Below are 11099 nucleotides of genomic sequence, written 5' to 3'. Positions count from 1 at the left end.
ACTGCGTTTTCCTCCTCTTCCCAGACCCAGATTGACTCGTTTTAGCTGCTTGCTAGTCTCTGGTATATGGGACGTGGGTTAAACCACAGAGCCTAGGACTTGCCGATCAGAAGGTCGGCGGTTCGAATCCCCGTGCAGACGGGGTGAGCTCCCGTTGCTCGGTCCCTGCTCCTGCCAACCTAGCAGTTTGAAAGCATGTCAAAGTGCAAGTAGATAAATGGGTACCGCTCCGGCGGGAAGGTAAACGGCGTTTCTGTGCGCTGTTCTGGTTCACCAGAAGTGGCTTAGTCATGCTGGCCACATGACCCAGAAGCTGTCTGTGGACAAATGCCAGCTCCCTCGACCAATAAAGCAAGATGAGTGCCGCAACCCCAGAGTCGGCTACGACTGGACCTAATGGTCAGGGGTCCCTTTACCTTTAGTCTCTGGTATGTAATACCAGTTCCTGGGGAGAGCACTGTTGTCCCCTCTGAGCTTCCTTTATGCATCTGTTCGGTCACCACGAGAACACGATGCTGAATTAGGGGAGTCTCCTTTGGCCTGATCCCACAGGCGGCGTTCTCCCAATGAGCTTGTTTGAAACGGCTTCTGCATGTGACGGAACAAGTCATCTGCTTTTCATGGGATTGACCCCGCTATGTATAATAAGGCTGCCCTAAGCAGCAGCTGCTTTGAACAATCTCTGCCTGGAGGCAGGCCTACGTGGATTAGCCCTCCCTGCTTTTTTAAAAGTCTGCTATCCCTTTTCTAGCAGCAGCCGGTCAGATGCCTTAAATATTCCACCTTCAGTCAACGGGATCCATTGCTTGTCTGACTCACATGATGTTTCAGAATTATTTCAGACAAGCAAAAGGTTTTTCAAAGCTGGTAAGGCCGGAGAGAAAGATCTGGAATGTGATCATCCTGCCCACACAAAGGTGGTCTTTCAAAAATAGCTATTTTAGAACAGCGCTGATGGGAGCACTTCAGCTTTTCTTTCCAGGTTTGCAGTCAAAGGTTTTTAAATTGCCCCAGACCAAACACTTACATAGCTGCGAGTCAGCAGATGCAAGACAAGGTTGACTGGTGGGTGCATTTTAACACCTTATCTCCTAGCAGTTTCTTATTTTATGAAACAAATGAAAGAGAAATGAAATACTCCAATTCCCCAAACCCAGAGCAAAAAGAAAACCTTTTGTGTTTGAAATCAATCCAGCCGCCTTCTTTTTTAATTTAATTTTGCACCTGCCTTAATTCTGCGCCCCCGGTTGGCGCCTCTGGCAATGGCGGATTTCCTCCGATCGGGAGGAATCCGCTCCGTGGAAAACAGGATCTGAACCGCCACGGCGAGGCGGAGACCCATCAAAAACCACAGGCGGGAGAAGCCTGTGGACGTGGGATTCGGCTGGCACCTTTGCGCCCCCCCCTACTCGTGGGGAAACCCTGTTTTGGGGATCCGGAGCGACGTGGGGTGAGTGGCGCGGTGCTTTGAATTGACTGCTTCTTTCACGGAGTGAAGCCGCATTGCTGTTGCCGGAGAGCGCTGACCTTTTCCTGTGGACAATTGGATTTTAAATAACTGCCCGTGAGTAGAACGGAAAATTGGACTATGAAATTTCTTAATTAGGCACCGAAAGCAGGAAGGTCTAAACAGGAAGTCCGCCTTCCGCTTTTGTAGATAGATTGAAGCAAAGACACGGCAAGCTAGAGTTTAGAAAGTCGTGTGTAAAGGATTAAATTTTCATCATTTAAAATTACTGAACCCCCCTTGGAAGCAGGAGAAGAGGGGGGAACCTTTTTTTTAGACTGTTTAAACCTGCAGAAGAGAGAGTAAAGAAAGGTAATTTTCCACCGTCTTGAACCTGGGAGCGGGGTGTCAGGACAGACGTTTTGGGGAAGTTCATTGACTATGGACAAACGTTTTTGACAGATAGTTAAAAGAAGAGAAACATATTGACTCCATTGTTCCCTTTCGCATTTAAAAGGAACAAAATATCGACAAAATATCCGAAAAAGGAAAACTTTGTTGCTAGATCTGCTTTAAAAAAAAAAAAAAGATGGATACAAATAGAAATTGTTTCCCCTAGAGGGAGCTTGTGAAACTGTTATTAAAGTCGAACTGGGAAGCTTTGCAGCTGTAAAGATTAAAGATCGTGGGACCAGACTTCGACCTTGAACAAGAATGTGCTCAGAGGCTCTGGTGCTTGCCTTTTGCAAGACAAGTGCTTTATTGGAACAGTTACATGAGAAGATGGATTTGATGACTGTTGCAATCGGAAATTTTGGACAGGCAATGGGTACCTATATAGAACCCACTCAGGAATTAATCCAGGAATGTGCTTCGACAGACCAGATGAGGGAGGAGGTTGTTGCTGGACCTCGGGTGGCAGAGATGGAGGGAGCTGTGGCCCAGCAGGAACATGAGTTGGTGGATTTGACGAATGAACCTGGAAAAAGTCAGATTTGGAGAGATGGAGTTCTGTTTGGCTTGGAGATGGGGGGCTGGATGGACTCCCCTATGCAGGGATGTTTTGACCTTTCAAGTCTGGCTTTGGGCCGGGGGGAGCTCGGAGTTGTGGGGGCCCTTAACTTTGGAGGGACCTTGAAACATGCCTTTAAATACCACATGGATTTCAGTGTTGGCTATGGAAAAGGGGCTGACTTGTCGAGAAGGGACAAAAATATTGTCAAGCTGGAGTCTCCCCGAGTGAAAGGAGCAGAAGACAAAGTAAAGTACAGGTATAAACATGAAGAAGACCTGCGGAAGCGACATGGAAAAGACTTAAGAGCCTCAGATATAAGGTCACCAGGTTGATGGACTAGATGGATGGGATAGAAAGGACTGACAAAACCCGAGACCAGGAAGAAGAGACGATGGATGAAGATTGGAAGAAAGTTTTAAAAATTTATTTAGAAAAGTAATGTAAAATTAATGAGCATTTAGGAAAATGTTGGAATGAAATTATTTGGCTTTAGCAGAAATGTTAAAAAGAATTATGTAAGAATATGTTATGGTTAAAAGAATTTGGTATAAATAAGATTTAAGTTTTAAGTTTTAGGGTTTTTTTATGGTAAGATAAGGTTAAAATAGATTAAGGTAATTTAATGACAGAATATTGTGAAATGGAAAGGATTTGCTGAGATAATTAACAATTAGAATACAAAAAAGGGAGGTGTGAGGAGGTCGATGAAATAAGTTAATGAAAGTTAAGGATTTGGGAATATTGGATTTGTTTTTAAATTTTTTGTTTATTTTTGCTTTTTGATTTTGATGCATTGTGCGTTTTGTTTTTTGTTTTTGACTCTGGTTTTTATTGATTTGTATTGTTTAATTGTTACTTTTATCTACTTTTTTCTTTCTTTTTCTCTTTCTCTTGTTTTTTTCCTTCTTTTTTCTTTGTAACCTTAAAATTCTCAATAAATATCATTTTTAAAAAAAGACAGTGGAAAAAAAAAATTCTGCGCCCCCAGGATGGATGATAAGAATCCATTTTACGCTTTTATCAAGCCTGTGAACTAAGTTAGGCTGAAGGAATCTGGGAACACGGGACTACTAAACCCCAAATACAAAGCCTCACTAACCTGGTCCTGAGCAATACAAGTTAAGTTACTATTGCAGCTCAACTACCTGCAGAAAAAAAACACAGCAACAGGTTTATAAATAACTTTTATTAGGGCAAATCAAGTAAATATTGTACACAAAACCCAGCGTATTTTGTAGTGGAACTCAGTGCTGACAAGCCTGGTTCTAATGCACCGTAGGGCACTGCCCCATCTGGGATAGGGGTCAGAGCTTAGCTAAGCACCTGCAGCTTGGCAAGAAAGGCCTCTGCTCCAGGATGCAGAATGTAATGCTGCCATAGGGAAGGGAAGCAGGAAAAACTGGTTGTAGAGAAAGGAGCAAAAACAGCGTCTCTCCACGGACATTGCAAGAAGCCTGTCTGCACGAGGACTACAATAAGAAGTCCAGCCTGCCCTCGAACCCACTCAATCCTTTTGCCCAGCCCTCACATGTATGGGAAGTAAGTTGTCTTCTCTACGGCGCATGAGCTGAGCCTGTGTGTCTTGACCTTCGCTGTGCCAGAGCCATTCCAACAGCCCAGGCTGTTCCAGAGCTCAGCTTGACGTTCGCTCTGGACTTCCATTCCCCTGAAGCGAGACAGCCTCTTCTTCCAGAAGTTCAGAGTTCTCCTCCCCTCTAGTTTAATGGCAGTTCTGACAGTTGGGGTGGCAGGGGGCTCCGTTCAGCTTGCAGCGGCAGCCCCCGCTGGTATCGCCAGAACCCTGCGGGGGGAGGAGGAGAAGACAGAAAGCAATGAAACAGAGGGCAGACGGCGGGTACATAAGGAAGAAATTATCTCACAGGGTTGGAGACGGAGGATGCCATGGGAGGGTCCTGATGAGAGTGCAAGGACAATGTAGGTCTTCCTGTACAGGAAAGGTCAGGGTCCGAAAACAAAGCGGGTCAGGAAATTGCCAGACAGGAAAACGGGGAGAGACGGGAGGAAACCTCCTGTAGGATTGCTACTTTCGAAATTGTCCTTCACGCGATTATGTGGGAAATTGCTCCCTTCGAAGTTAAAAAAAAAACACCCTACTTATTTGTGCATTGTCACCCTGTAGTCAATACAGTGGTACCTCTGGTTGCAAATGGGATCCGTTCCGGGGGCCCATTCGCAACCTGAAAAGAACGCAACCCGAGTCTGCAGGTCATGATTCGCCACTTCTGCGCATGCGCGTGATGTCATTTTGCTCGTCTGCGCATGCGCGAGCAGCGAAACCCGGAAGTAACCCGTTCTGTTACTTCTGGGTCGTCGTGGGATGCAACCTGAAAGCGTGCAACCTGAATCAAATGTAACATGAGGTATGACTGTATTCTAGTTTTCCATCTGGATTCTCTTGTTTGGGTCGGGGAAAGTAGGAAAGAAGGAATGAAGGGCTCTAGCTCAGTAGAGCACATTGGGATGCAGTGACTTCTGCTATTACTGCACTGCAAGAGGCTTGCACATCTTGACATCTTGGATATGCTTCATGCAACAGTTTTGCACACCAGAGCAGTTCCAAAACTCTTTGGGTTCAAAGGTGAACACAGCAGGCCTCATCGTACACAAGACCAGAAGCAGTTCCCAGCCACACAGTTCTCTCAAAAGACACCTGATTACATCCCTTGTGCTAGGGTGGCTGGACAGGATTCTTGGTCTGCAACATCAGGGCTGTAGAACAGCCCTGGGCCCATCGCCTGCCATCTCTCATTAACTGGAAGTTTCCTATCTCGGCTTTCTCACACCTGCACAATCAAGACACACACAGAAGCCCTGGACCCGAAAAGACGGAAGACTATGGAATTAGGGCATGCCATTTCAGGGTGAAACTTAAATGTTTGCAAATTGCTTCAGTGCAAAATATGTTTGAGGAATTCAAATTTGTTATTGTTTTTGAGACTGGACAACAGTTAGTGTGGTAAACCCATGTATGATATAAAGCACATAAGCTGCTCTTGGAAAACCAAAGGATTTCAATTTTACCTTCTGAAAGTATGTCACCTAGCCCAACTCCCATGCAAGGCAATAACTCCTTGCAATGCTTATTGAAGGTATCTGATTGGCCACTGTGGGTACTAGATGCTAGACTAGGCTGGACCTTTTGTCCGATCCAGTAGAATTTGTCTTACATTCTTACAAAGCTTGGATTGGAGCGGCCGCCGAGACCACATAACACCAGCCTTGAAAGACCTACATTGGCTCCCAGTATGTTTCCAAGCACAATTCAAAGTGTTGGTGCTGACCTTTAAAGCCCTAAATGGCCTCGGTCCTGTATACCTGAAGGAGCGTCTCCACCCCCATCATTCTGCCCGGACACTGAGGTCCAGCTCCGAGGGCCTTCTGGCGGGTCCCTCACTCTGAGAAGCCAAGTTACAGGGAACCAGGCAGAGGGCCTTCTCGGTGGTGGCGCCCACCCTGTGGAATGCCCTCCCATCAGTTGTCAAGGAGATAAACAACTATCGGACTTTTAGAAGACATCTGAAGGCAGCCCCGTTTAGGGAAGTTTTTAACGACTGATGTTTTAATGTATTTTTAACTTTCTGTTGGAAGCCACCCAGAGTGGGTGGGTTGAAATAATAATAATAATAATAATAATAATACAGTCATACCTCGGGTTACAGATGCTTCTGGCTGCGTTTTTTCAGGTTGCGGACTGCTGAAACCTGGAAGTACCGGAACAGGTTACTTCCGGGTTTTGGCAGTCGCGCATGCACAGAAGTGCTAAATCGCGCTTTGCGTATAAGCGCCAAATCGCAACCCGCACGTGCACAGGCGCGGGTTGCGAACGCTGTGGGTTGCGAACGTGCATCGCGCACGGATCACGTTCGCAACCTGAGGGTCCACTGTAATATTTTTCTTATTCTTATTCTTATTCTTATTCTTATTAAGCTTCAACAGCCAACCCATTTCTTGGGAAGGGTTTATCTGTTGCAACACCTTCAGCTCTGCTTTTGCATCCTGCAAGTCCTCACTACGGTCCTCAGCACCTAAACAACCAGATGTTGTAGTCCAGGTGTTTTGGACTACAATTCCCATCAGCCCCAACCGGCATGCGCAAAGGTTGACGACGACTGCGGTTGAGGTTCCTGGTGTCGCACAGCCCATGCCCATCCAAGCAGATGGAATCTTTCAAAGCCAATCCGTGAATGTGTTGGGCGTCTTAAAGGACCCCAGAGCCCACTACACACCGTTTGAAGAGAATCTTGAAGGTCCCAGGCCACAGAGAAGTTAGGCTGGCCTCAACCAGAGCCAGGGCTTTTTCGGCCATGGCTCCGATCTGGTGGAACACTCTGTCACAAGAGACCAGGGCCCTGCGGGACTTGACATCTTTCCGCAGGGCCTGCAAGACAGAGCTGTTCCACCAGGCCTTTGGCCAGGGCACAGCCTGACTCCCTCCCTCGGCAATCTTCGCGGAGCTCTGGCCCAATGGTTGCCAGTGGCTTGAATTAATTAAATTTATAATGAATGATTTTAGAGTGTTGTTTGTGCTGTACTTTTGTACTGTTTTATTGTTGTTAGCCGCCCTGAGCCCGGCTTCGGCTGGGGAGGGCGAGATATAAATAAAATTTATTATTATTATTATTATTATTATTATTATTATTATTATTATTAGAATCCGCTCTCTGCCGCGCGCTTGATCAACACATACCGCAGGCCCCCACCGCGGCCCTTTAGTCACCCAGCAGATCTCTGTGTGGCAGACAGTGCATCGGATCCAGTCGCAGCCGTCTTTCTTCTGCACGATAATCTTGCATGTGGGGCAGTGCATAGCCTCTCCTTTCTGAACCATGTTCTGAAAGAGAAAGCATGTTTAGGTTTGCCTCTTCCAACAGAGAGGGCAGGGGCAGGGGCAAGGGGGTGATGGCAGGTCATTGCATGGTGCAGACTGTGTCAGAACTAGACTATTCACTCCCCCAGGGTGGGTGGTTGTTGCATGGATGGGTCTAGAAATAATAATAATAATAATAATAATAATAATAATAATAAATTTTATTTATACCCCGCCTTCCCCAGCCAAGACCGGGCTCAGGGCGGCTAACACCAGGTAAAAAACAATTGATTAAAATACAACTTAAAAACAAGATTAAAATGCAACATTAAAATGAAGTCTAATTTCAGTAGAAACGCAAAAACTTTTGGGGATGAAAACGTCAAATCTTCACCAAGGCCAACTATCCAGACTGGTCCTATGTGGGCCAGAAAAAAGACAGGGAAGTCCCCAAATAGGAGCTCCATCACAGGAAGAGAAAGGAAAAAAGAAAGAAAGAAAGGGGGAGGGAATCAAGTTGATTCCAAGCCAAAGGCCAGGCGGAACAACTCTGTCTTACAGGCCCTGCGGAAAGAAATCAGACCCCGCAGGGCCCTGGTCTCATGAGACAGAGCGTTCCACCAGGCCAGGGCCAGTGTTGAAAAGGCCCTGGCTCTGGTTGAGGCTAATCTGACTTCCTTTTTTTTTTTTTTTTTAAATAATATTTATTGAAATTTCAGAAAATACAAAGCTTGCACAAAAACAGAACAGAAACAAAAAGTAAAGATAAAAATACAAAAGATAAAAATAAAAATATAAAAAAATAGAAGATACAGAAGAAAAAAATATAGAAAAAACAAAACAAGTTCATTTATTTTCAGATCCTTAACTGTCATTACCTTCTTTCTTAGACCTCCTCCTCCTCCCTTCCTTTGTATTCTAGTTATTAATTATCCCAGCAAATCCTTTCCTTTCCATATTTCAAAAAAATAAAAAGTAAAAAAAGAATTTTCAACTAATTTAATCCTATCTTTCTATAATAAAATAAACCTTAAAGTTTAGAATTTAAGTCTTAACTTTACCAACTTCTTGTATTCATAATGTTCTTTCCTAATTCTTTATACATCTTTGCTAAAGCCAGGTACTTTCTCCATCATTTTTCTATCATTCATCAACTTTAAAAAACATTCTATTAGTTAAAAAAAAGAAAAAGAAGCATATATACAAGTCCAATCTTTATCCAACGTCCCTTCCTCCTGGTTCCGGGATTTGTCAGTCCTTATTCCTTAATCTAACCCGGTGACCTTATGTCCAAGGCCCTCAGGTCACTTCCATAGCCCTTCCGCGGCTCTTCTTCGTACTTGTGGCTGTAGTCTCTTGCTCGTGGTAACTCCAACTTAATAGTGTTTTTAGCCCTTCTCGTCAGATCAGACCTTTTTCCATATTCATCGCTGCATTCCATGTAGTATTTAAAAGCATGCTTCAAGGGCCCTCCAAAATTGTGGGCCCCCACAATCCCAAACATATCGCAGCCTGTTACCGTATTTAAAGGGTCCAGATATCCCGACATAGGGGGGTCAGTCCAGCCCCCCATTTCCAAACCACACCGAACTTTCCCTTCCCAGATCTGGTTTTTTCCAAGTTCCTTTATCCAATCCAAAGGGTCAAACTCCTGTTGAGTCTGTTCTGTCAAAACACACTCCTGATTTAATGCCACAAACCCCTGTTCAGTCAAAACACACTCCTGGTTTGAGTCCTGGATAGGCTCCACATATATTCCCACAGGCTGGTCAAAACATTCCACTGCCTGTCTAAGATTTCTAGTCGAATTGGCCATCCGGTTCACCTTATCATGTATTTCTTCCAGTAGAGTATTTGTTTGGTGAAGCAGGCACACCAAGACTTCTGAAAACGAGGCTAATCTGACTTCCTTAGGGCCTGGGACCTCTAGAGTGTTGCTATTTGTGGACCTTAAGGTGCTCCGTGGGGCATAGAAATCCCCAAACTCTTCCAAAACTATATGTACATGCTGCAAATCAGCTGGGATCAGCATGCATGTGCAAACCAGATCACCAGACTTTCCCCCCCACTGACAGGTGATGGAGTCGTGTTGATGTCCGGGCCCAATTCAAGGGGCTTATGTTTTTAAGGCCTTGAGCAACTTTGCCCCCCAAATATCCAAAGGTGTCTCCATCACTACAGACTTCTCAGATGTTAAGCTACATGGGCGGTGGAGGGGCTCTCTTAGTCATCCAGCCCCTCTCAGAAGGGACAGGCTGGGACAGAGCCTTCTCTGCAGCAGCCCCTAAGTTGTGGAACTCCCTCCCCGAGGAGGCGCCCTGAGCCCCTACACAGCTTTTGCCATACAGTGATGCCACACACTCTTTACTTTGCCCTTTGACAACTGAGGGGGTTTGTGGGACCCACCTCTTTCGCTGATTTTATACTGCCCTGTTCCGTTTTGAACGGCTTTGAATGTTTGATAGCTGCAATGGTTTTATCTGGGGGGCTTTTTTGGAATTGTATATTCTACTGTTGGAACCCATCCTGGGTGGGTAGGAAATTTTATGAATAAATGAATGAATGAATACATTAAGCTGATCTACTGATTCGTGTTATATATATATATGTGTGTGTGTGTATAAAATAAATACATTTATGAGAAAACAGATGTACATACAAGTAAACAAACAAACAAACAAACAAATAACGGAAAAATCAAACAAACCACCACACTATAAGATACAAGAAGATTAATATAATTATCATCATACAGTGGTACCTCGGGTTACATACACTTCAGGTTACATACGCTTCAGGTTACAGACTCCGCTAACCCAGAAACAGTGCTTCAGGTTAAGAACTTTGCTTCAGGATGAGAACAGAAATCGTGCTCCGGCGGCGTGGCAACAGCAGGAGGCCCCATTAGCTAAAGTGGTGCTTCAGGTTAAGAACAAGTTTCAGGTTAAGTACGGACCTCCGGAACGAATTAAGTACTTAACCCGAGGTACCACTGTATATACTCCTGATACTGAACACAATTATAAAACTTATAGAGAAGAAATTTAAAACTGACTTCCAATTAATCTCACCGTACTTTAAGATTCACGATACATTTTTGCATGCGTTTCGTGAATTTTTCATTGCTGACTTTGTGCTGTTTACCACCCTGATGTTTTCTTCCTTAAAGTTGGAGCTGCCAACATTTTTTGCAGGTAAAATGTACAAGCCAACTGCTCTCTTTCCCAGCTACTTCATGAACCAGGGGGTGGAGGACTGCTAATATACTGTGTAGGCCTGAACTTGGGGGGGTGACCCTCTTCCTCCCCCTTTCAGAGCCCCTCAGCCACCCCTTCTCACCAGCAACATCTGTGTGGTCTGCTGCGCAGCCTGGTCATTCTGAGCTCGGATCTGGAGATCATCCTGATACTCTTTGCAGTTCATGTTTTCGTGAATAGCCTGCAGATGAGACATGTGGTTTGGATCCTGACTTCCAGTCTCCTTCCCCCAAATGGTTAGCAAACACTCGTAGGGTGCCCCATAAATGATGTCATGTACCCAATAGCCTCTTATCAAGCCAACCTAGGCATACGCTGAAAATGGCAGATTCCAGATACCACCAATGGGCAGGAAATGGTCAATTGTTCTATTTTTGTTCTAAAGGTAAAGGTAAAGGGACCCCTGACCATTAGGTCCAGTTGTGGCTGACTCTGGGGTTGCGGCGCTCATCTCGCTTTACTGGCTGAGGGAGCTGGTGTACAGCTTCCGGGTCATGTGGCCAGCATGACTAAGCCACTTCTGGCAAACCAGAGCAGTGCACGGAAACGCCG

At 45.1% G+C, this 11099-nt stretch overlaps 1 protein-coding gene across 2 annotated transcripts in view; it reads right to left on the bottom strand.

The window, feature by feature from the left end:
• Positions 1 to 3629: 3629 nt before the first annotated feature.
• RBCK1 (RANBP2-type and C3HC4-type zinc finger containing 1) overlaps positions 3630 to 11099 on the bottom strand; it is a 34266-nt gene continuing 26796 nt past the window's right edge. For both annotated transcript variants that reach the window (XM_081011303.1, XM_081011304.1), the window contains exons 11-13: positions 10630 to 10728; positions 7171 to 7314; positions 3630 to 4263 (exon numbers count right to left, since the gene is read on the bottom strand). In XM_081011303.1, the coding sequence (XP_080867429.1) occupies positions 4183 to 4263; positions 7171 to 7314; positions 10630 to 10728 (324 nt within the window). In that variant the 3' untranslated portion in view covers positions 3630 to 4182. The remainder of the gene's footprint in view (positions 4264 to 7170; positions 7315 to 10629; positions 10729 to 11099) is intronic.

This window comes from Podarcis pityusensis (genome assembly GCF_964106645.2).
Source record: "Podarcis pityusensis genome assembly, chromosome: 6".
In the NCBI taxonomy this organism is placed as follows: Eukaryota; Metazoa; Chordata; class Lepidosauria; order Squamata; family Lacertidae; genus Podarcis; species Podarcis pityusensis.
Note: the sequence above shows the minus strand (reverse complement) of the source record. Positions and strands in the feature narration are given on the sequence as shown.